The sequence below is a fragment of the Ranitomeya variabilis genome, chromosome 3 (genome assembly GCF_051348905.1).
Source record: "Ranitomeya variabilis isolate aRanVar5 chromosome 3, aRanVar5.hap1, whole genome shotgun sequence".
In the NCBI taxonomy this organism is placed as follows: Eukaryota; Metazoa; Chordata; class Amphibia; order Anura; family Dendrobatidae; genus Ranitomeya; species Ranitomeya variabilis.
In genome coordinates, this window is record NC_135234.1 from 765,721,536 (window position 1) to 765,747,629 (window position 26,094).

General features: G+C 48.2%; 2 protein-coding genes across 4 annotated transcripts in view; one reads left to right on the plus strand and one right to left on the minus strand.

Moving 5' to 3' along the window:
• On the minus strand, positions 1-23,509 carry LOC143817394 (uncharacterized). 2 transcript variants are annotated; one of them, XM_077298784.1, is made up of 10 exons: positions 23,392-23,509; positions 19,060-19,198; positions 18,075-18,257; positions 17,432-17,525; positions 8,591-8,680; positions 6,369-6,439; positions 6,139-6,220; positions 4,571-4,671; positions 4,428-4,497; positions 1-2,689 (listed from the first exon to the last, which is right to left on the minus strand). In XM_077298784.1, the coding sequence occupies exons 2-10, from the start codon at positions 19,177-19,179 to the stop codon at positions 2,151-2,153; spliced, it is 1,350 nt and encodes a 449-aa protein (XP_077154899.1). In that variant the 5' UTR covers positions 19,180-19,198; positions 23,392-23,509; the 3' UTR covers positions 1-2,150. The 2 variants fall into 2 exon arrangements, with proteins under 2 accessions (XP_077154899.1, XP_077154900.1); XM_077298785.1 differs by having other exon boundaries at positions 7-2,689; positions 8,591-8,677.
• DNAJB13 (DnaJ heat shock protein family (Hsp40) member B13) overlaps positions 23,276-26,094 on the plus strand; it is an 8,497-nt gene continuing 5,678 nt past the window's right edge. The window contains exons 1-4 of one of the 2 annotated variants that reach the window (XM_077298786.1): positions 23,276-23,634; positions 24,246-24,349; positions 24,593-24,754; positions 24,950-25,107. In XM_077298786.1, the coding sequence (XP_077154901.1) occupies positions 23,378-23,634; positions 24,246-24,349; positions 24,593-24,754; positions 24,950-25,107 (681 nt within the window). In that variant the 5' untranslated portion in view covers positions 23,276-23,377. The other variant, XM_077298787.1, reaches the window with a different exon arrangement.

Here is a 26,094-nt window from a genome sequence, read left to right on the forward strand (position 1 = left end):
GACTTTCTTAAATATTCAGGTTTATTAACCTTTTGGATTGACAGATAGATAATAATATTAGTTATCGAAAATACAAATTGCCTGATCTGTACACGGTGCAGAATTGCGTCTGCACAGAATGAGCTCTCCATCAACGATGGGGCAGAGCAGTCCGTTACTCCGCCCAATCATGCCGAGAACGATGGGGCTGTACAGTAACAGCAGCTCCTCGCTCTCTACCCTCCATGCTCTCATCTGAATGATCTTAAAGGATTACGATCTTAAAATTAACCGTTTGACTGCCTTAGACTATCAGGGACCATTACATGGACCTCTTCACTTTATTAGACCATCAGGGATACTGGATGTTCACTGCATTGGATGACCATAAAAAGACTAGATCCCCACTGCCCTAGACCACCAGAGACGTAGGATCCCCACTGCCCTAGACCAACAAGGACGCCGGATTCCCACCGTCTAAGACCACCATGGGCGTCTGATCCCCACTGCCCTAGCTCTCCAGGGACCCTGGATCCTCACTGCACTAGACCACCAGATCCAGGGCATGTGGCCGTATATACAATTGGGGAAGTAAGTATTGGACCCCTTGCTGATTTTGTAAGTTTGCCCACTGACAAAGACATGAACAGTCTATAATTTTAAGGGTTGGTTAATTTTAACATTGAGAGATAAAATATCAAAAATTATCTCCAGAAAATCACATTGTATAAATTATATAAATTTATTTGCATTTTGCAGTGAGAAATAAGAGTTTTTACGGTACATGTCTCCATCCATTCTCCCATTGATGCGGTGAAGTAGTCCTGTGCCCTTAGCAGAGAAACACCCCCAAAACATAATGTTTCCACCTCCATGCTTGACAGTGGGGATGTTGTTCTTTGGGTTATAGGCAGCATTTGTCTTCCTCCAAACAAAGCGAGTTGAGTTAATGCCAAAACCTCAATTTTTGTCTCATCTGACCACAGCACCTTCTCCCAATCACTCACAGAATCATCCTGGTGTTCATTGGCAAACTTCAGATGGGCCTGCATATGTGCCTTGTTGAGCAGGGGGACCTTGCAGGCACTGCAGGATTTTATACCTTTACGGCGTAATGTGTTACCAATGGTTTTGTTGGTGAGTGTGGTCCCAGCTGCCTTGAGATCATTAACAAGTTCCCCCCGTGTAGTTTTAGGCTGATCTCTCACCTTCCTCATAATCACGGATACCCCACGAGGTGAGATTTTGCATGGTGCCCCAGATCGATGTCGACTGACAGTCATTTTGTATTTCTTCCATTTTCTTACTATTGCACCAACAGTTGTCTCCTTCTCACCCAGCGTCTTACTTATGGTTTTGTAGCCCATTCCAGCTTTATGCAGGTCTATGATCTTGTCCCTGACGTCCTTATAAAGCTCTTTGGTCTTGCCCATGTTGTAGAGGTTAGAGTCTAACTGATGAATGGAGTCTGTGGACAGGAGTCTTTTATAAAGGTGACTATGTAAGACAGCTGTCTATAATGCAGGTAACGAGCTGATTAGGAGCATCTAACTTGTCTGTAGGAGCCAGAACTCTTAATGGTTGGTAGGGGATCAAATACTTATTTCTGACTGCAAAATGCAAATAAATGTATATAATTTATACAATGTGATTTTCTGGATTTTATTTTTTATATTCTATCTCTCAATGTTAAAATTAACCTACCCTTAAAATTATAGACTGTTCATGCCTTTGTCAGTGGGCAAACTTACAAAATCAGCAAGGGATCAAATACTTATTTCCCCACTGTATCTGGCAACTTTATAGCTAATTATAAGGACTGTACATTAATAGTTATTGAATGCAAGTGTTTATCGCCCGCCTTAGAGGGGGCAGCGCCCCGGTTCCTAAATGCCACGCTCACTAGCTATAAAGGCTCACAGGGATCACGGCCTCGTCTCCATGTCCCCCATCAGATCTGGTACTGGGTGCTCAGGGCCGGCTGTCACATTTCTGTCTTTCTTCATATCCGAGGCATCCACACAGCAATGCCTGTTCTGAGACATCCTTCACTTCCATACATTGAGATGTTGCATTCTAATATTCATCCACCCCTAATAAAAATGGTTCCTTCCGCAATGAGTGGAGACAAACCCAAGGAGCCGCCTACAGAACAGTCAATGGGGGGGCTTCTATAAAAACTGGTGCAGTATTCTTTGGTGTCGCACGAGATTGGAGCTCTGAGAGAAGCTACGTCCGCACTGAGAGCACACGAACGGCCGCTCGCCGGTGTGGATGCGCTGGTGCTTGACGAGGCTGGATCTCTGGACAAAGCTGCGGGCGCATTCGGTGCAGTTAAAGGGCTTCTCTCCAGAATGGATCCGCTGATGAGTAACGAGCGCAGATCTCTCTGCAAAGCAGCGTCCGCACACCGGGCACGAGAACGGCTTCTCCCCCGTGTGCTTCCTCTTATGTGACAGAAGGCGAGAGCGCTGGCTGAAGGATTTGCCGCAGTAAGCGCAGGAATGGGTTTTCTCCTCGGTGTGGAATCGCTGGTGAGCGGCGAAAGCCGTCTCAGAACCGAAGTGAACTCCGCAGATGGAGCAGAAGAACAGGCTATCTGTACAGGGGGACTGCTCGCCGGGAGCGGGGTCCGAGGGATTGCGGACATGTCCTGGGGTCTGCAAACAATGGCGAATCGTCACCGCGTCCAGTGAAGAGACGGTCGGACCTGCAGTGAGCGAGATCAATGGTACACGGTCCCATCAGTGAGAACATATAGAATGAAGGAAGAAAAGCAGAATAAAGTAACACTATATAATCTACAGCAGTGTTCCCCAGCTCCAGTCCTCAAGAGCCACCAACAGGTCATGTTTTCAGGATTTCCTTAGAATTGCCCAGGTGAGACTTGTAGTACCTGCCCAGGCAAGAATTCCAACACCTGGGCCATACGAAGGAAATCCTGAAAACATGACCTGTTGGTGGCTCTTGAGGACTGGAGCTGGGGAACACTGATCTACAGTATCCAATATACACATACTACACTGTGCTGCACTATTATATAATGATATATTACCATATACAGTGGGTACAGAAAGTATTCAGACCCCTTTACATTTTTCACTCTTTGTTTCATTGCAGCCATTTGGTAAATTAAAAAAAAACAGTTAATTTTTTCTCATTAATGTTCACTCTGCACCCAATCTTGAGTGAAAAAACAGAAATGTATGCAAATTTAGCAAAAAAAGAAAAACTGAAATATCCTATGGTCATAAGTATTCAGACCCTTTGCTCAGACACTTATATGTAAGTCCCATGCTGCCCATTTCCTTGTGATCCTCCTTGAGATGGTTCTACTCCTTCATTGGTGTCCAGCTGTGTGTAATTACACTGATAGGACTTGATTAGGAAAGGCGCACACCTGTCTACATAAGACCTCACAGCTCACAGTGCATGTCAGACCAAAGGAGAATCATGAGGCCAAAGGAACTGGCCAAGGAGCTCAGAGACAGAATTGTGGCAAGGCACAGATCTGGCCAAGGTTACAGCAGAATTTCTGCAGTACTCAAGGTTCCTAAGAGCACAGCGGCCTCCATAATCCTTAAATGGATGAAGTTTGGGACCACCAGAAGTCTTCCTAGACCTGGCCGTCCAGCCAAACTGAGCAATTGTGTATGACTGCATGCAGCTGCTCGGCCATAAAGCTCCTGGCGGGGGGCGCAGTGTTTGTGTTGATACTACAGGAGGTCTGGACTCTGCCGTTATGGGGTCAGCAGAGCGGTGGTGACAACGTTACGAGGTCTCCACTTGCTACAGTTCCTTCAACTTCTCATTAACAGCACTAACAAGAGATGGGGGAAGATTCAGGAGGAAGAAATGTAATGGACGGACTTGTTCCCCGGTTGCTCCTATTACAGGACCACACTGGTATCAGGAGCTCTGCACCACCGGCCGCTCTGTCACATGTTAGTAAAGGCTGATGGCACGGTGGGGGGCCGGAGGTTATACATCGGGGGGCAAATGGTGTTGGATGTTATACATAGGAGCAAGGGACCAGATGTTGCACACCGGGGTTAATGGGGCATGAGGTTATACAGCAGGGCCGAGGGGCCACATGTTGTACACTGGGGGGCAACTGGGCTGAGTTATACACCAGAGGCCGGATGTTATATATTGGGGGGCAATTTGGCTGTAGCAAAAAAGAGAAATTAATTTGGTAGATGTGCGGCCCACCACTGTCCTCCATACGGTGTTTGCTGTAATAATATATGGAATAATGTGCTATACTGCAATATAATGTACACTATGCAGTAATAATCCTACAGTATACGATCCTGTGCTCTGCCGCCATACACTGCAGAATACGGTGTTCCCTCTGCAATCATTACTATATGGATATACATCGGTCGCTCGGTACTTATAGATCCCAAAACACAATGGCTGCCGCTCGTCTGAGGTGACTTCCTTACCGGAGATTATATAGTCAGGCGCGGCCTCCTCCTTACACGGCTGCTGACGGATCCAGTCGCTGACATCGGACTGTAATACAGGACCGCGGGTTAGAAGTGACGGCGGTATACGGGGGTACGGAGTACATGATGTGACAGACTACCTGATCCTCCGGCGTCATCGCCTCATTATCCTCCTCTATGAAGTCGTCGGTACAGGCCGCCATCGGGCAGTGAAGGAGGCGGTCCGCGGAATCCTCTCCACCTGCGCAAGATTAAAGGGGACCTCCAGCCAAAACTGAAAGTCTGAACCCTCCGCCCCTCACCCTCAGGCTGCAGTCTCCGGTGCAGGACGTCGCCGTCCGGCAGCAGCCAGTGTCAGCCATGTTGGTGTCTCCTCGTCAGCCAGTCACAATGAATGAACATTTTCGGTTTCATTTCCTTTCACTTTAGCCCCGTCCCACCCTGGGATGTACTTATTACATTACGGGGTTGGTGCTGTCAGAATTGGATGACAAAAGGGGCCTGCTTTAAAAAAAAAGAAATCGGCACAGGCTGTGTAGGCCTCATTTATTTTAGCTGCCCATAGCAACCAATCAGAGAGCAGCTTTCATTTCTTAAAAGGCTCTGGTAAAATGAAAGCTGAGCTGTGATTGGTTGCTATGGGCAACTAAGACAGATTTTCTCTTCATATATCTGCCCCAATATATAAATAATATATAATGTCTGAGCTTCACAGGAGGACCAAGATGGCGGCCACTGGGGTCTTTATCATGGCAACCCATCGGTTTAAAAGCTGTTGTCAGTAACCAGCTGCTTGATCATTCTCACACGTTCGTTTTCTCCCTGCCGATCTCCAGAGACCCATCACGTTTTTATATTATTCCGGTGACATCGCCATATGAGGGCTTGTTTTTTAGCGGGACGATGAGTAATTTCGCGTGTCACTATTCACTTTAATGTAATAAATACAGTAAAAAAAAAATCTGTAAAATTGTGGAAAAAAAAAAGTCGCAACTCAGCCGTTGTATTTTGGGTTTAATTTTAATTGGCGTTTATTGTGGGTAAAAATGATCTGACCTCATGATTATCCACGTCAGTGAGATTACAGCGATACCACAATTATATAAGTTTTTAATTTTTTTTCTAGAATTTAGTGGTGGGGGAAAAAAAAAGAAAAAACCTTTAAAAGCAATTCTGGCATTTCCATTTTCTTTACGGCTTGAATAATTTTATGTTATTGTAGATCTCAATTTTACGGACGCGATGATAGCACATTTTTTATTTATTTTTTTATTTATTTTTTTATTTATTTTTTTTAACTAGGAAAAAGCCAAAGGGGAGTCAGTCTTTTATGTTTTACAATTTTTTTATTTTTTTAGATTTTTGGGGACTTAACCCTGCGATTGTTTGATCACTTGTCCTGTATAGTGTAATAGTACAGTATAGCAGTGTGTAGTGATAATTGTACTCTCCTATGTCGCCCAGCACATGTCTTGGCTTCACGGGAGTAGCAAGATGGCAGTTAAAGGGGTTGTTAATGGGCTGCCAATTTATCTGCAGTGGATGCCGGCTGTATAACACAGCTTCTAGACCCGCACCCGAATGTCAGGGGGTTAAAGGTGGCAGTCGCTGGTGTCTCCCCTCACAGTCCCTAGACCACTGATACTATGATGGAGAACTCCTAGATCCATCCTGACCGGTAATCAGGTCATAGCGGTTATTGCCTTACCTGACCCGACGTCCTCAGGAATGGCCGCCTCGTCCTCCTCCTTACAGTGTTGAGGAAACATCCCATCCCCCGGCGACTCGGCCTGCCATATACAAACAGTCATATTATGACACCTTAAAGGGGTTGTCCATAAAGGGACTAATTCCGTGTAAATAAGATCTGACAGGTGCCGGATTATCGGATAATCCGGATTAATGTTCCCCAGACTGTCGCCGGTGCGGCCCATGTACCTGGCTCTCCTGCTGGTTGCCACACAGGGGGGTCCCACATTTTCTCAGGGGGCTTCCTGTACTAAGTGCAGCTGCAGAGATAAAACAGTAATGAGAAACCAGAGGATCAATATTCAAGGATTAACCAAAGTTTACATTTTTATTTAATCAATAGCACAGGGAAAAATACAATATTATCAGAGAAATCCGCTTCTTTCTCCTCCTGCACTGATCATTTCCTCTGAATTCACGGGTACAATCTGCATTCAGTAGATTCTCCCATTACGGAGATGACAGTTGGTGCTCACAAGAGTCTATGGAGAGGGGAGGAGCGAGAAGCAGCGACCATCTGTTGCCAGTTCCATAGATCTTTATGAGCACCAACTGTCATCTCCTAACTCCATAATGCGAAATCTGTTACAGTGAAGACACATTTTACCTGTGAACTGAGAATTTTAAGATTGAAAAGTCTGTCCAGCAGGAGAAAGAATCAAAATTTCTCTGATGAGATACAGTGGGGCAAAAAAGTATTTAGTCATTCAGCAATAGTGCAAGTTCCACCACTTAAAAAGATGAGAGGTCTGTAATTTACATCATAGGTAGACCTCAACTATGGGAGACAAACTGAGAAAAAAAATCCAGAAAATCACATTGTCTGTGTTTTTTATCATTTTATTTGCATTTTATGGTGGAAAATAAGTATTTGGTCAGAAACAAACAATCCAGATTTCTGGCTCTCACAGACCTGTAACTTCTTCTTTAAGAGTCTCCTCTTTCCTCCACTCATTACCTGTAGTAATGGCGCCTGTTTAAACTTGTTATCAGTATAAAAAGACACCTGTGCACACCCTCAAACAGTCTGACTCCAAACTCCACTATGGTGAAGACCAAAGAGCTGTCAAAGGACACCAGAAACAAAATTGTAGCCCTGCACCAGGCTGGGAAGACTGAATCTGCAATAGCCAACCAGCTTGGAGTGAAGAAATCAACAGTGGGAGCAATAATTAGAAAATGGAAGACATTCAAGACCACTGGTAATCTCCCTCGATCTGGGGCTCCACGCAAAATCCCACCCCGTGGGGTCAGAATGATCACAAGAACGGTGAGCAAAAATCCCAGAACCACGCGGGGGGACCTAGTGAATGAACTGCAGAGCTGGGACCAATGTAACAAGGCCTACCATAAGTAACACACTACGCCACCATGGACTCAGATCCTGCAGTGCCAGACGTGTCCCACTGCTTAAGCCAGTACATGTCCGGGCCCGTCTGAAGTTTGCTAGAGAGCATTTGGATGATCCAGAGGAGTTTTGGGAGAATGTCCTATGGTCTGATGAAACCAAACTGGAACTGTTTGGTAGAAACACAACTTGTCGTGTTTGGAGGAAAAAGAATACTGAGTTGCATCCATCAAACACCATACCTACTGTAAAGCATGGTGGTGGAAACATCATGCTTTGGGGCTGTTTCTCTGCAAAGGGGCCAGGACGACTGATCCGGGTACATGAAAGAATGAATGGGGCCATGTATCGTGAGATTTTGAGTGCAAACCTCCTTCCATCAGCAAGGGCATTGAAGATGAAACGTGGCTGGGTCTTTCAACATGACAATGATCCAAAGCACACCGCCAGGGCAACGAAGGAGTGGCTGCGTAAGAAGCATTTCAAGGTCCTGGAGTGGCCTACCCAGTCTCCAGATCTCAACCCTATAGAAAACCTTTGGAGGGAGTTGAAAGTCCGTGTTGCCAAGCGAAAAGCCAAAAACATCACTGCTCTAGAGGAGATCTGCATGGAGGAATGGGCCAACATACCAACAACAGTGTGTGGCAACCTTGTGAAGACTTACAGAAAACGTTTGACCTCTGTCATTGCCAACAAAGGATATATTACAAAGTATTGAGATGAAATTTTGTTTCTGACCAAATACTTATTTTCCACCATAAAATGCAAATAAAATAAAAAAAAATCCAGAAAATCACATTGTCTGTTTTTTTTATCCTCAGTTTGTCTCCCATAGTTGAGGTCTACCTATGATGTAAATTACAGACGCCTCTCATCTTTTTAAGTGGTGGAACTTGCACTATTGCTGACTGACTAAATACTTTTTTGCCCCACTGTATATTACAAAGTTTCTTATATTTGCACATACTATTGAGAGTTATGTAAAAAAATAAATATATATATATGACGGTTATTCTTTAATAGTAGCCACCGCTGATCCCACACAGCAGAGTTGATCACTCACCTGACACCTGATTTCCTTTAGGCTCTGCACAGTCCTGCTGAACGCAGCCGTTCGGCTCCAAAATTCTCTGATGATTTCGGGCAGAATCTTCTTGGGGCAAAATGAAAAATTTTTTTTTTTTTTTTACAAATTTACCACATCGTAATTGTTACTTATTTAACCGTTTAAAAAGAGACGGCAATTTTTTCCATCATAGCTCCATAATCTCAAATTTTTCTTTTTCTTCCTGCCTGCCTTCTGACGGATTCAGAGCCCGACCATCACACATTCCAAGTAATTAACCAATCAATTAATCGTTCCAACCATTCTGCAGCTTTGAGGCCGTGTTCACACGCTGCGTTTTTGCACCTTTTTTATGCAAATTTTTAGCTGTGTTTTATAGTACCTGCAAAGTCAATGAGATTTCAGAAATCTCCTGCACACACCTTGGTTTCTTTTTTCCTGACTGCTTTGTCATAAGAGCTTGGAATTTGCAAAATGCAGCAGGTCACTTTCACCCATTGAAAGCAATGGATAGTGCAAAAATATTGCAAAAACTAAGCAAAAAAAACACAAGTATTAGGTTTTGCTGCATTTTTGGTGCCAAAAACCTTATGAAGTTGAATTTGTTTTTTTTTTTCCTTTTAATGCACTAAACTTTATCAGCATGCACAAGAGACAAAAAAGCAGGAAAAAAAGGGCAGCAAAGACAAAGCGAAAAAAGGCAACAAAGACAAAACAAAAAAAGGCAACAAAGACAAAGCGGAAAAAGGCAGCAAAGACAAAGCGAAAAAAGGCAAACAAAGACAAAGCGGGAAAAAGCAGCAAAAAAGCGAAAAAAGGCAACAAAGACAAAGCTGGAAAAAGGCAGCAAAGACAAAGCGAAAAAAAGGCAGCATAGACAAAGTGAAAAAAGGCAACAAACCGGAAAAAGGCAACAAAGACAAAGCGGAAAAAGGCAACAAAGACAAAGCGGAAAAAGGCAGCAAAGACAAAGCGAAAAAAGGCAAATAAAGACAAAGCGTAAAAAGGCAGCAAAGACAAAGCGTAAAAAGGCAAACAAAGACAAAGCGAAAAAAAGGCAGCAAAGACAAAGCGGAAAAAGGCAGCAAAGACAAAGCGGAAAAAGGCAAACAAAGACAAAGAGAATAAAGGCAACAAAGACAAAGCGGAAAAAGGCAAACAAAGACAAAGCGAAAAAAAGGCAACAAAGACAAAGCCAAAAAAAGGCAACAAAGACAAAGCGGAAAAAAAGCAAACAAAGACAAAGCGGAAAAAGGCAGCAAAAAGCGAAAAAAAGGCAACAAAGACAAAGCGGAAAAAGGCAGCAAAAAAGCGAAAAAAGGCAACAAAGACAAAGCAGGAAAAAGGCAGCAAAGACAGAGAAAAAACGCAGCAAAGACAAAGCGGAAAAAGGCAGCAAAGGCAAAGCGAAAAAAGGCAAACAAAGACAAAGCGGGAAAAGGCAGCAAAAAAGTGAAAAAAGGCAACAAAGACAAAGCTGGAAAAAGGCAGCAAAGACAAAGCGAAAAAAAGACAGCAAAGACAAAGCGGAAAAAGGCAGCAAAGACAAAGCGGAAAAAGGCAGCAAAGACAAAGCGAAAAAAAGGCAGCAAAGACAAAGCGGAAAAAGGCAGCAAAGACAAAGCGAAAAAAGGCAGCAAAGACAAAGCGGAAAAAGGCAGCAAAGACAAAGCGTAAAAAGGCAAACAAAGACAAAGCGAAAAAAAGGCAGCAAAGACAAAGCGAAAAAAAGGCAGCAAAGACAAAGCGGAAAAAGGCAGCAAAGACAAAGCGGAAAAAGGCAAACAAAGGCAAAGCGAATAAAGGCAACAAAGACAAAGCGGAAAAAGGCAAACAAAGACAAAGCGAAAAAAAGGCAACAAAGACAAAGCGAAAAAAGGCAACAAAGACAAAGCGAAAAAAGGCGACAAAGCGGAAAAAGACAACAAAAACAAAGCGGAAAAAGGCAGCGAAAAAAACGAAAAAAAGGCAAACAAAGACAAAGTGAAAAAGGCAACAAAGACAAAGCGAAAAAAGGCAACAGAGGCAAAGCGAAAAAAGGCAACAGAGACAAAGCGAAAAAACAGGATTTTTGGTTGCTTACCGTAAAATCTGTTTCTCGGAGCCTTCATTGGGGGACACAGGAACCATGGGTGTATGCTGCTGCCACTAGGAGGCTGACACTATGCAAATAAAAAAGTTAGCTCCTCCTCTGCAGTGTACACCCTACCGACAGGAAGTAGGATATTCAGTTAGTGAGAAAGCAGTAGGAGAAACAACGTGTAAACGAGAAAGAATAATAATATTATAATAATAATAATAATAATAATCTTCAATTATACAGCGCCAACAAACTTAAGCAGCGCTTTACAGTCTAACAGATTCAAACACTCAAAGAGCGTTCAAAGAACACAAACTTTAACAGTATAACACAATAAACAGAGCTGTTCAACTTGGGAGGGTGCTGTGTCCCCCAATGAAGGCTCCGAGAAACAGATTTTACGGTAAGCAACCAAAAATCCTGTTTTCTCTATCGCCTCTCATTGGGGGACACAGGAACCATGGGACGTCCCAAAGCAGTCCCTGGGGTGGGAACAGCAGAAAAACTCCATTCAGGTCGGAGGAATCACCACTGCCGCCTGCAAGATCCTTCCGCCTAGGCTGGTAACTGTCGAAGCGCAGGTATGGAGTTTATAACCCTTGGGAAAAGAGTGAACGGAACACCAGGTTGGCGCCTAGCAAAGTTGTAGGGCGGATGCCCCATGGTGTACCGCCCAGGAGGCACCCATTGCCCGGGGCAGAGTGAGTCTTAATACCAGGAGGAATCACTCTGTTCTTGACCCGGTGAGCCTCCAGAATGGCAGGTCTGATCCAGAGAACAATCGTAACCTGGAGGCCGGCAGGCCTCTTGACGTATCGTCTGGAATGACAAAAAGATAGTCAGTCTTCCTAAAGAAGGCGGTCCTAGACAAATAGATCCTCACCGCCATGACCAGGCTAGCCTGTTCAGCGAACGCCCCAGAGCAGGACAAAGGTGGGAAGGACGATCTTATTCAAGTAAAAGGAGGACACCACCCTGGGAAGAAAAGGCGACGAAGGCCGTAAAACTACCTTATCCTGGTGAAAAACCAAGAAATGGGGAGACAGGAGAGAGCCACCAACTCCGAGGCGCGCCTAATGGAGGTGATGGTCACCAGAAACGCCACCTTGCGGGACAGGACAGTGAGGCCTCATGGGGGGTTCAAGGGGGGGAACCCCACTGAGCCTCCAGAACAAGATTGAGGTCCCAGGGATCCGCGGGAGTCTGGTACGGGAGAGCCGAATGCGCCACTCCTTGAAGAAAAGTTCTGATCTGAGAACTGGATGTATATAAATCTTTGTACCGTGATAGCCAGTAGCTAAGGACCTCTGAAAGGGACTTCAGAAAAAGGATGGAAAAGGTCGCTATCTGACCCTTCAGAGAACTAAGGGCAAGACCAGCATCAAGTTTTGCCTAGAGAAAACAGCCAAAATGGAAGGTTTCAACAGCAAAGCTGTTAACTTGAGCCACCAAGAACTCTGCGGCAGATGGGTCCCTGGTACAGAAGATCTGACCAGACTGGGGGCCTCCAGTGGGAGTCCGCGAGAAGATGGACGATCTCAGCGAACCAGAACCTTCTGGGCCAATGTGGTGTGGTCAGAATGACCGGCACCCCCTCCGCATTGATCTTCAACAGCCTGGGAAGAAAGGGAAGAGAGGAACAGAAAGGGAAATACAAATTGCGACCCAGGAATGGTCAAAGTATCGGTATCCACAACAAGAGGATCGCGGACTTGGAAACAAACGGTGGAACTTTCCTAAGCAGACGGGCCGCCAGTAGATCCGTGTCCGGAGTTCCTCATCAAAGGCAAAATTGAAGGAAGACCTCCTGAAGCAGGAACCCCTGTCCTGCCGCAAGGCCGTCGCGGCAGAGAAAACACTGCGGCCTAGTAATCCACCACGGGGATATGCACAGCAGATAGTGCAGAAACCGTTGCCTCTGCCCAGAGGAGGATATTGGATACCTCCGCCATTGCCAAGAGACTGATTCCCTCCCTGGCGATTGACAGAAGCCAGAGCTGAAGCATTGGACGTCTGGATTCTGACTGGCAGACCTCTGAGAAGCCTTCCCAGAGACTCAGGGATAGAAGAAAGGCCCCTATCTCAAGGGTATCGATCGGCGGAGAGGACTCTTGCTCCGACCAAAGCCCCCTTCAATGATGGATGGTGAGAAAACGCACCCCAGCCGGGGAGGCTGGTGACCGTCGTCACCACCTGCCTTGGGAGGACCGGACCTGGGGAATGAGAGGGGATGACAGCCACCAGTTGAGAGACTATTAGAATCGGTCGGATTGGAGAATCCAGAGACAGTACAGACGTGTCCCACTGAGGAATGGGCTGCTGAATTGGTTTCAAGTGGAACAGCGCAAAAGAGAACTGTTACGGAGCTGTCACCATGCATCACAGTAACGTCGTAGCTGAACGGTAGGAAGGCAGCCGAGGACCCTGCAGAGAGCGAACTCCGTATGGAGAATTGCCCGCTTCTCAAGAAGAAAAACCCCCGGCGGTGTCGAACAACATGCGTAAGAGGACGCGACGCTGACTCGGAACAAGACAAGACTTTGTTCTGTTGGCCAGCCACCAGAAACGGGACCGGGAGTCGAGGACAATGGTCAGACCCTTCTGGGCCCGAGACTTGATGAGGATGACTTCAAGGTATGGAAAGAGCACTAGGCCCCTGATCCTCAAGGAAAATCAGGACATGGAGCAAGGCATCTAGGATATCCATGGAGCACAGGATGCCTGTGGATCCATGGAAGCCAGGACTGAAGAGAGGAACTTCATCCTGAAATGCCGCAGGCGGAGCCTTCTGTTCACTAACTTCAGAGACAGAATGGGTCGAACAGCACCGCTCTTCTTCGGCACTACAAGCAGGTTTGAATAGAAACCTGTGAAGCGTACCTGCTGTGGAACGGAAACAATAACCTCCGAACAAAGAGAAGGAAATGGACGCAAAGAAACCCGAGATCAGAGGAGGACTTTTAGAGGTCGGGATTCGAAGAAGCAATTCCGGGCCGCGAACCGTATCTTGTATCCGGAGGATACCACCTCCCTGATCTAAGCGTCCTCCACCGAAGCTAGCCAAGCATCCCTGAAAAAGACAGGAGATGCCCGCCCAAACTGGAAGAAACGCTGGGCCATTGGCACGAGTTATGCCGAGAAAGATCTGCCAGGTCTAGGCCTGGTGGACCAACCATGGGAGTTGCGGGAACGCCGGGAAGGGATAGGCGTAAAGGGAGCCTTTTCTCTAGCCAGACGAGATCGCAGTCTGTGTTAGCTAGAGGAATATTCTGACGCCACAAAACAAAGGACAAAGGGAACTCGTGCCTCCCGTGGCGTCATTAATAATTTGTTCCAGCATGTAGCCAAAGAGACAGGCGCCCTGGAAGGGGAGGCCGGTAAGCGACTTCTTGAAGGCAAGTCCGCCTGCTGCGTCAGATGGTCACCATATTGCTGGACGCGTGAGCTGCACAAGCTGCGCATCTAGGGAGGCAGATACTAAATATTTCCCTGCATAGGAAATTTGGTCCGTCAGGTCAGCTAGCTCCCCCGGAGGAGCTCCAGCCGGGGTGCTCTTACAAGGCTGTTTGGTCCATCTATCTATGGTCCCTGAGACCCAGGTAGAGGCAATGACCGAGGCACAAAGTAGAAGCAGCCGTTTCAAAGGCTAATTTATCCAGCGGATCTATAGTTGTATCCTTTGAACCCATGCCAAGTTGGCAGACAGTCTGGGAACTGACGAGTCCAGAATTGCCGAGGAATCAGTCCAGCTAGCGATGAGCTCAGGAGAGAAGGAATATAGGATGCCGAGACGCTTCCCTGTCTGAAAGCATCTGGTATGGCTCGCATTTCCCCTGGTAAGTACCACTACAAGTTCAGTGTGTGGGGCAAAGACCTTGGAAGGTGGTTTGACCGTCTAAACGAAAACCGCCTATTCTGCGGGTTCCGTAGAGGTATCCATGATGCTTAGGGTCTGGTTGATCGCATCTGAAACTTCCTCTGCAAACATGCCCAAGGAAGTCAGTTTCTCTCTCGAGAGAGAGAGAGGAGGAGAGGAAGAGGGATCTCACTGGTCCAGACCAGAGGGCAAGATGGAGCGGGAAAGAAAGTTATCAGACGTCCATGAGGCTGATGGTGGACGTCCTGGTCTCCACCAACCGACAGGCTCTGGAGGGCGAGTGGGTGGGGAATGGAGCTGGGACCGAACCTCTAAGCACGCTTGTGTGCTAGGATCATGGTCCTGTTGTCGGATCAGTGAGGATACGGGGTGGCGGTACATGCCGTACTCATAGTCCATAATGTGGGATTACAGGTGTGACTGTTCACCCTGTATCCCTTCTTGTGGCCTGAGTTGAACAAGGCTCGTCGGAAAAACCTATGACCCACTAGCCATTGCGGTCAGTCACGGACACCAAAGGCGTGACATCCTGGTGAGGTCCGCCCCAGACTGAGACAGAAGGAAAGCCCTCCCGGGATAATCATGGGTCTTGGTCTCACCCTTGGTAGGGACTCCTGGACAGGGAGTTGCTGCAGCTGACAAGAGGAAGCAGGAGGACGGGAACGCGCTCCTTATAGGATTAGGCCTGGGAGCAGACCCACTAAATGATGCCCAAAGGTTAGGGGAACAGGAGAGAGGAGTAATAGACTGCATAGCAGAGTTACTCACAGTAATAGTAGAGTCCTGTAGACTGCTCCCGGCTGTAGCTGCGACCGGCATCATGGCACAGGTCCAGGGCACAAGCGATGAGACGGCAACCTAAGGAGGATGCAGGGGACCCCGCTGGAGAAAGCGTGAGCTGGCCAATGTGGTGGCCGTTGAAAGGGCACTGGAACGTGCGCCCTGCTGCGAAGTAGCGGCAAGCAGCGGCGTAGAAGTCATTGGCCCGGGAGCACCAAGATGGCGCCGGTGGGCGGGGAGTAAAGAGATTGTCGGGCGGGAGAAAGCCCGCCCGAAAAAAACGGAAGTGGAGGAGCGCGGTACCGGAAGTAGGTCCCGGCAGAAGCCGGTACCTAAATTAGAGGCCGGCGCCGCCGGAGAGAGACCGCGGCTCCGGAGCAGTGCGCCGCAGAGCAGCGCGGCCGCCTGCGAGGGCCGCCAGAGGGAACGAAATTGCCAGGGTCGCGGCGCCGAAGTAGGCCCCGGCCGAAGCCGGGGCCTAAATTAGAGGTCGGCGCCACCGGATATAGGAGACGCCGCCTCGCAGCGCCGAAGCTCGTAGGAGCCGCAGGGGGAAGTGGTGCCCCTGTAAGAGGTGACATTGCGGCCGCCGAACAGAGAGGCCGCAGGGATGAAAGGGATAGGAAGGGGGAAGCGCGGCGGCCTTTACCGCGCGAGATAAGCTCATCTAGGGGACCCTTAGATCCCTATTAAAATAAGATCAGCGCCGCCATAAAGGGTCGTGCAGCGCGCCTATAGGAACTTCTACTCCCCCACACTGTGAGGGTGGGCAGGGAAAGATCTGGGGGATATAGGGAATACTCACCTAAACATCCCACGTCGTCCGCTACTAACCTGAGGGGGATGAGACGTCCACGGCTCTGTGATGGACGTCCTCGTCTCCTCCAACCGACAGGCTCTGGTGGGCGAGTGGGCGGGGGACGGAGCCAGGACCGGACTTCTAAGCACGCTTGTGTGCTAGGCTCTTGGTCCTGGAGAGGGATCTATGAGGATACGGGGTGGCAGTACACGCCGTACTCATAGTCCGCTTTGTGGGACTACAGGTGTGACTGTTCACCCTGTATCCCTTCCGGAAAACCTGAAAGAAAACAACGCACGTTGAGGTAGATAGGGGTCTAATGAAAGACCCGTGTCCACCTCCTACTCACACTAAGCTAAACTGAATATCCTACTTCCTGTCGGTAGGGTGTACACTGCAGAGGAGGAGCTAACTTTTTTATTTGCATAGTGTCAGCCTCCTAGTGGCAGCAGCATACACCCATGGTTCCTGTGTCCCCCAATGAGAGGCGATAGAGAAAAGGCAACAAAGACAAAGCGGAAAAAGGCAGCAAAGACAAAGCAGAAAAGGGCGCAAAGACAAAGTAAAACCTGCTTTTTGTAAGCAGCTTTAACTTGACAAAAAAAAAAAAAACAGCAAAAACTTAATGTGTGAACATAGCTTAAAGCTTCACTTTGGCTCTCACTTCATCAGACTGAGTTTAAGAACGCAGCAGTCATTCAAAACGCATCCGGTTTCATCTCCTTGCACCCCTTGTCCTCCATGATGCCTGGGCATATTTTATAGTGCTGCCATATCTATATTAATCATGACATAAAGGATTTGATTTTATGGATAGAAGCTGGACTCTTTCACAGGCAATATCAACATCCAGCAGAGACGAGACTCCGACTTCTCCGCACTAGAAACTTACTTGTTTTTAATCAAGGGTGAGCTGAATTGTGTTGTTGCCGTATTTGACAGATGGACCACCTTGGTCTAACTGCTTAGGCGCTGCGGTTCCCAGTTGTCACAGCATAGAACAACAGCCGGGATGACACATCTGACACCCGCTGCTGGTGACGCTCCAGGGTCCGCGCCGTGCTCGTACTGATGGAGCTGCGCGTTCAGCTCCACCTCTCAGCGTTGCACATTTTTGGTGCAGGACAGGAAGGAATTAAAGGGGTACTCCACCCTTCGACACTACAGCGGTTACATACAGCTGGTGTCCCCCTCCGCCGCAGCTCAGTTTAGTGTACTTTGCAAGGTGTGAACCCGATACCCCCCCGACACGTCCTGTCTGGGTGACCCCCAATTATGCAAAGAGATACGTTGAAAACTTACTGGCTGAGCAGCGCAGCTCCAGTCCACTAACCGCCTCCTCATCCGCCAAACAGTCCCACGTGAAGATCACGGCGTCCTCACACTTTATGGGAACCTGCAGAGGACAGGATGCACGCGTTCAGTAGCGGACCTCGATGCATACAGAAAACAACAACTCTGCCCAAAATACGTCTCACCTGAACAGACGTAAAACATCCCACTGCTGGGGGTTTGTTGCTATTGCATCATGTCTCTATGTCCTGCACCTAGACCTTTATACCAATTCATCGGTGCTGGTCAGTCTACTTTATACCAATTCATCTGTGCTGGTCAGTCTACTTTATACCAATTCATCGGTGCTGGTCAGTCTACTTTATACCAATTCATCGGTGCTGGTCAGTCTACTTTATACCAATTCATCGGTGCTGGTCAGTCTACTTTATACCAATGCATCGGTGCTGGTCAGTCTGGACTGGATACAACTGCAGCAAACCCTCAGCTGTTAGGTCAGGACAATGTTTCAGTCTCCGGATTTAAATTAAAAAAAAGTTCCATTCACTGAGAGCAAGCGGAGATCCTGAACGTAACGACAAAACTGAAACATGAGAAAGTTGTAGAACTTCTCATTATACGAGGGTCCTCCCCCTATAATAAAGGGACGCACATTTTCGGTATAAGTATTCTCGGCAGGTGCTGGGATCCTCCGGGCGGGATTCTCTGCAGTTACAGGTGCTGGAGGAGACTCCACCGTCATTAGACTCGGACCCTTGGTACGTGTGTCTGACGAACGGCGTCCCTTCTTCTCCGTGATGCAGGGGTCCCCTGATTTTCTCATAACAACATAATCCTAAAAGTAAAAGGTACAGTATTAATGTCCCGTGATCACAATGATATTCATAACATCCTTCAATGGAAAGAAAAGGATTAATTAAAAAAAAAAAGGTTCTTTAACAGCTTTTCCTCCACTGGACTCAATGATCATGTGATCGCTATGTATAGGGAGGAAGCAGAAACTGTGGGGTCCTAGAATATCCAGACAGGAGGCTGAATTTCCCCTGTAACCGGGGAGGAGATGCTCGGCCCGGTTACAGGGAATATCAAATTAGAAAACAATAAATTCAGTGTTGAAATGTCCCCCGAAAAAGGTTTTTTAGTCCCTTTATGAGACTTGACCCTGCGATCCATCGATCCCCCATACTTTATACTGCAGCTCTTTAGTGTAGTGTGAGAGGACCGATCTCCTATGAAGCCCGAGCCTCACTGTACTGACATGACTGCGCTGAGCAGGGGGCCGACAGACACAGACTAGACCATCGCCGCCATGTTGGAACCTTGGGGATCCGTTGTCATGGCTGGTCTAGCTCCGATTGTACCGGCTGCTGTGGTGTACGGAGGGTGCTCTGCTCAAGACAAGCTGTAAACGTATGGCAGATGTCAGCAAGGGGTTAAAGGGCATCACAAAGTGCCAGTCAGGGGCTGGGAAATATCTTCCCATCTTTATCCCTAGGACAAACCCCTCAGCCAATCAGCAGAACCGATAGACATCACATGACACGTGTAATGTTTCTAAAGAGTCAGGGAGGAGGGGCTTATTCCTCTGGCTCCTGATTGGAGGATGCAGAATGTGAAACTGGCATGGTATCTCCCACCTCTCCGGTCAGCAGACAGATGATCTCCAGGGTCAGGTTCAGGAGCTTGTCTATGATCACATCCTTGTTCCTGTCAATCATCAGCGAGTGTCGGACGTGATCCATAAAGGGGATCTCCATCTTCAAGGGTCGATGTCGGCTGCGGGACGGAGAAAAAAAACAAAAGTAATGAATTACGAGACTGGGGACAGGAAGCCGCCTTAAGGGATCTGTCCCCTGCGGCAGCTGTAATGTGTGTCCCTATATGATTGCCACTGATCTACTAACGCTCTTGGTTTTTCCAGAAAGAGTTGAAAGTAACGAGAATATATTCCAACTGCCGATCCAGGAATGTGATCTACCTACTAATTTGTTCACGCCCGAAGATATATGTTGGACAAACAAGTCAGGAAGTCAGACGAAGGATTCAGCAACATAGATCAAACACAGGCAAGGCTAGAGGGGATAAGGAAAAGGACAGACCGATTTCATCAGTCGCATCTCATTTTATGGAAAACCATGAGAGCAGACATCACAACATGCGAGTCATGACTGTGGACCAAGTGTTGGGCAGAATCCGTGGTGGTGACTGTGGACCAAGTGTTGGCAGAATCCGTGGTGGTGACTGTGGACCAAGTGTTGGGCAGTATGCGTGGTGGTGACTGTGGACCAAGTGTTGGGCAGAATCCGTGGTGGTGACTGTGGACCAAGTGTTGGGCAGTATGCGTGGTGGTGACTGTGGACCAAATGTTGGACAGTATCCGTGGTGGTGACTGTGGACCAAGTGTTGGCAGAATCCGTGGTGGTGACTGTGGACCAAGTGTTGGCAGAATCCGTGGTGGTGACTGTGGACCAAGTGTTGAGCAGTATGCGTGGTGGTGACTGTGGACCAAGTGTTGGGCAGAATCCGTGGTGGTGACTGTGGACCAAGTGTTGGGCAGTATGCGTGGTGGTGACTGTGGACCAAGTGTTGGACAGTATCCGTGGTGGTGACTGTGGACCAAGTGTTGGCAGAATCCGTGGTGGTGACTGTGGACCAAGTGTTGGGCAGTATGCGTGGTGGTGACTGTGGACCAAGTGTTGGGCAGAATCCGTGGTGGTGACTGTGGACCAAGTGTTGGGCAGTATGCGTGGTGGTGACTGTGGACCAAGTGTTGGACAGTATCCGTGGTGGTGACTGTGGACCAAGTGTTGGGCAGAATCCGTGGTGGTGACTGTGGACCAAGTGTTGGGCAGTATGCGTGGTGGTGACTGTGGACCAAGTGTTGGGCAGAATCCGTGGTGGTGACTGTGGACCAAGTGTTGGGCAGTATGTGTGGTGGTGACTGTGGACTAAGTGTTGGACAGTATCCGTGGTGGTGACTGTGGACCAAGTGTTGGGCAGTATCCGTGGTGGTGACTGTGGACCAAGTGTTGGACAGTATCCGTGGTGGTGACTGTGGACCAAGTGTTGGGCAGAATCCGTGGTGGTGACTGTGGACCAAGTGTTGGGCAGAATCCGTGGTCTGTTACCATAATATCACAGTACCATATGTCACGAATATTTTGAAATTAATATTAATAACAATTTTTCTATGCCGTGTGCTGGGGCGTTAGTATACAATATCACAGTACCATACGTCATCAATATAGAAAAGCGATAATAATAACCATCTTTCGTGCGTACGTGTCGCTATATGGATATTTATACTTTATAACCTTGTTGTGCTTCTGTGGTCTTTATCCGCGCTGATATATTGATACTTATGTCCCATCTTTTGGACTATAGTATCAAACCCAAACTAAGGTCTGAAAGGCTCCATATTTGCCAATAACTGACACCCAAAATTTGGGGATGTCATTTCTATCTTATCCTTCTATGAACATAATTACTATCTATCTGTTGGAAGCTGTTACGTGGGCTACATCCGACATATCATTCTATGGAGATGTGATATATGTTACCCCATATGTATATTATGTCTAAATGTCAAAAGGTTCCTTGTTCGGGGTAAAGTCATGATCTTTGGTGAGCAGGAGCTGCTTTGTTGAACATTTATTATTTATTTTTCTGTATATATTCTTGTACAAATTCATCCCTGCATGTTCAAAAGATCATGACTTTATTTATTGGTACATAACTGTAGGTATTTCCTCACTTGGTCAGTGTTGGACATATTAAACATTAGATGATGCTGTAGCATTAGTGGTCCACCTTTATTAGAATCACTATGCTCCATTCAGTGCGGTGCTGTGTGTTGCGCATGCGCCGGTGATTTCTTCTACGCATGCGCAGTAGTGATTACCTTGGCCAGCTATAAGTTGTTCTTTCGACCTCGCGCATGTGCAGTAGTGATTACCTTGGCCAGCCATAAGTTGCTCTTTCGACCTCGCGCATGCGCAGTAGTGATGACCTTGGCCAGCCATAAGTTGTTCTTTCGACCTCGCGCATTCGCAGTAGTGATTACCTTGGCCAGCCATAAGTTGTTGTTTCGACCTCGCGCATGCGCAGTAGTGCTTACCTTGGCCAGCCATAAGTTGCTCGTTCGACCTCGCGCATGCGCAGTAGTGATTACCTTGGCCAGCTATAAGTTGCTCTTTCGACCTCGCGCATGCGCAGTAGTGATTACCTTGGCCAGCCATAAGTTGCTCTTTCGACCTCGCGCATGCGCAGTAGTGATTACCTTGGCCAGCTATAAGTTGCTCTTTCGACCTCGCGCATGCGCAGTAGTGATGACCTTGGCCAGCCATAAGTTGCTCTTTCGACCTTGCGCATGCGCAGTAGTGATTACCTTGGCCAGCTATAAGTTGCTCTTTCGACCTCGCGCATGCGCAGTAGTGATTACCTTGGCCAGCCATAAGTTGCTCTTTCGACCTCGCGCATGCGCAGTAGTGATGACCTTGGCCAGCCTTAAGTTGCTTTTTCGACCTCGCGCATGCGCAGTAGTGATTACCTTGGCCAGCCATAAGTTGTTCTTTCGACCTCGCGCATGTGCAGTAGTGATGACCTTGGCCAGCCATAAGTTGCTCTTTCGACCTCGCGCATGCGCAGTAGTGATGACCTTGGCCAGCCATAAGTTGCTCTTTCGACCTCGCGCATGCGCAGTAGTGATGACCTTGGCCAGCCATAAGTTGCTCTTTCGACCTTGCGCATGCGCAGTAGTGATGACCTTGGCCAGCCATAAGTTGCTCTTTCGTCCTCGGGCATGCGTAGTAGCCATCTAACACAACTTTATTGTTCAGTCCGGGCTTGGGCATTCACAAGATGGTGGCGGCCGCATTGTGCTTCATGTGCGCAGTTGTTTCTTTACGCAGGTTAACGCTTCCTATCATTATGAGAGATGTATATAGAACTGTGACATAACATGCTACGCGATTAGGGCGGCGATACCCGCGGGAACCTATCCCCCATCCTGTCTCCCCACGTCACATGACTTGATGCAGCATCTTCTGGACTGTCGGTATCAGGGGGCTTCGGGTTGAGGATTGGGTTCTCTTGTTTTTTCGTTCCCTCGCCACAGTTCTTTTTTACTTTTGGTCATGTGCCTGACGTCTTGAGCAGCTAAATATCATTGCGGTAGAATCTTGCACCTTCTGGTTGGGTCTGTGTGGTACTGTGATAGTGACACTACATTGCAGGATGGGGCTTTCAGCATTTGCATTACTTGTATTCTGTACTAACATCATCTTCATAGGGGGCTACACACGTTTTGGGGGTTGTCATCGCCCCCATATTAGGGCACGACATGTTGGATAGGTATTTTTTGCACATTTGCAATTTGTAAGTGTTTTTAATTGTTTTGTTTCTCACAGGTCCTTTTTTTTGTAGGTTTGTTAATAAAATACAATGTTGCTATTCTTATATGTGGAGGTGTTCCTATATATGTGGGCATGATCTCTGTCTCGTCTTCTGTTATGAATATTAGCACGGTCACATTACCGTCGCTCGCATTTCTGACCTGTCCCGACCACAGCGCTCAAGACGGACATAGACGTTTGTTCATTTCGAGGGCATCTCCAAAACCAATACACGTCAGCTTTGTCAGATAACATAGCGCGAGACATTATTACTAGTCACTATATTTCTCTTTATTGCCCATATATGGCTTATCAAAGGCCATTTAATTAGACTGAGAATGACCTGAAGTGGCCCCGCCCATTGTAACATGCACAGCCAATCACAGCGCAGAATGCCAGGAAGCCCTCACGGCCATTGGCTACTTTGAACGTCAATCATTCCCTGTCTCCACAAGCTGCTCATTCTCAGTAATACGGACCACATGCGCAGGTTTTGGATAACTCCCGCCCCCTGCAGCCATAATATCACTATCTCCGGCCATCAGCCATCATTACCCCGCCCATGGGCATCCATACCGTGATCCCGGGGCAGCAGGGAGTAGCAGCGGCACCGGATCACATTAGGAGCTCTTGTACCTGCATTCGGCGCGCAAGGGCTGACGGAAGTTGTAGTCAGCTCCCAGTACAAACTAAAGGAAAGTCAAACGAAAAGGACTACAGTTCCCAGAACCTCCATGTTACGCCCCGTCAGAAGATCGAAGTGGAACGTTTATATGCTGCTGCCACCTTTAGGCCGTACGTGGAACTACAAGCGAGGAGGTACGTAGTGAGAATCACCGTGGCAACCGTGGTGTTTGTCTCCCGAGGTGCACCGCGGCCGGGCGTCCTTAGTAACAGCAGGCAGAGCTGCCGGGATCGTCATGGGGCAGGATTATTACTCGGTGCTGGAGATAACCCGCAGCGCCGGGGATGCCGACATTAAAAAAGCGTAAGAGTTATCAGCTAGTGTGGGCGAGCCGTGGCCAAACTACAACTCCCAGCATGCCCCCACTGCTTGTGGCTATCTAGGCATTATGGGAGTTGTAGTTTTTTTGGTATAACTTTTTTGTGAAAGCGACAAATGACAATTTGGATGTTTAGATTTTTTTTTTCTTCACATTTTCTATAAATTTTGAATTGAAATGTCCTTAGATTTTGCCAATTATAGTGATCGTCATGTCACGCGCACTGCGCCTTATGCGTCCTGCTGTGAGATCCGTCAGCAGCAGCTTGCTGACGGTTTCCAGGTTGGCAGGGATTTCATTATCCTGCTCAGATTAGAGTAAAAACCCCAAAAATAATAAACGTAGATTCTAAAACTGCCGGATTTTCGGTCACTGACTACAGAGCCCCTTTTAATCCCCCCGTGTACATTTGTTTGGGGGGTCCAGGTACCGGAAGTGGGCACTGAAGTATCATCCGCTGAAAAATAAGGAGCCGTCCGCCCCGCACCGATTCCGCCAGATCGCCGAGGCCTACGATGTTCTCAGTGACCGTGAGTAAACCCACCTGAGCCTTCTCACAGCTGAGGGTTTGTTACAGTGGGATACAGCAGGAGACGTGTTACCTGCACCGATACATTGTCACATGATGCGTTTAGGATGCAACTGTAACAAACCTTCAGCTGCGAGCAATATCTGCGCGTGTTCACATGTGGATTCTGCTGAATGTTGTGGTGGTGAAGAGGCGACATGTCCCCCGTCCCCTCCTGTACTCATCCCCCCTCGTCTCCGAGCAGCCAGGAAGAAGGCGACTTACGATAAGTTCGGAGAGGAGGGTCTGAAGGGCGGGATCCCGGCAGAATTCGGGGGTCCGGACGCCTGGACATCTGGGTACGTGTATCACGGGAATCCGGACAAGACCTTCAAGGAGTTTTTTGGGGGAGATAATCCATTTGCAGGTAAGATCCGGTGACGGGTTGATCTGGCGGAGGGAGGGGGATTGTGGATCGGGACCCCCCAGACCAGACACGTGATGGGGTCCTGGACTGGCCCCTTATCATTTGGGGCGCCCGTTGCACCCAGAATACAGTCCGTCTCTGGTTTCTGTGAATTCCTGCCATCGGCTCATGCGTTTCATTGTGTTTCTGCTCCAGACTTTTTCTCACCAGACGGGTCTGAAGTGAATACAGGATTTGGGGGTCTGCGAGGAAGAGGAGTGAAGAAACAGGACCCCCCGATCGAGCGAGATCTCTACCTCTCCCTGGAGGACTTGTATTTTGGATGCACAAAGAAAATCAAAATTTCACGAAGGGTAAGAGGCGTCCCCGGACTTGTGTAAAAAAAATCTTCACGTTATACTGATTCATTATTACCCGCTCCTTCCCTCAGACCCTCAAGTCCCGGCACCTGCTAGCTCACTAAGACCTCTAGAACTGGGCACCTGCTCCCTCCCTCAGACCTCCAGGACCAGGCACCTACTTCCTCACTCTGTCCCTCAGGATCAGGCACCTGCTCTCTCCCTCAGACCTCTAGGACCGAGCATCAGCTTCCTCCCTCAGGCCCCCGGAGCGTGCACCTGCTCCCTCCCTCAGACCCCCAGGACCGGGCACATGCTCCCTCCTTCAGACCCCCAGGATCAGGCACCTGCTCCTTCCCTCAGGCCCCCAGGACCGGGCACATGCTCCCTCCCTCAGACCTCTAGGACCGAGCATCAGCTTCCTCCCTCAGGCCGCCGGAGCGTGCACCTGCTCCCTCCCTCAGACCCCTAGAACCGAGCATCAGCTTCCTTCTCTCAGGACCCCCGGAGCGAGCACCTGCTCCCTCCCTCAGACCCCCAAGACTGGGCACCTGCTCCCTCCCTCAGACCCCCAGGATCAGGCACCTGCTCCTTCCCTCAGGCCCCCAGGATCAGGCACCTGCTCCCTCCCTCTGTCCCCCAGGATCAGGCACCTGTTCCCTCCCTTAGACTCCCAGGACCGGTTACTGTTGTGAATTCTGCTCTTGGGTTCCCTCCGGTGGTTGTTGGTAGTAATGCAGTTGTCCCTGGGTTGCAATCCTGGGCAGGTGTCCCTGCTGATTGCAGCTCTGACTGGGGTATTTAGGTGTGCAGGATTCATTAGTCATTGCCAGTTGTCCATTGTTCTTGGAGGTTTTGCATCTCTGTCTGGTTCCTCCTGCCCTGTTGCTAAATCAGCTAAGATAAGTGTCTGGTTTTTGTCTCTGTGCACACATGCTGTGTGCTTTACAATTCAGTGCTATTCATTGTTTTTTCTTGTCCAGCTTGGACTGTGTTTGAATT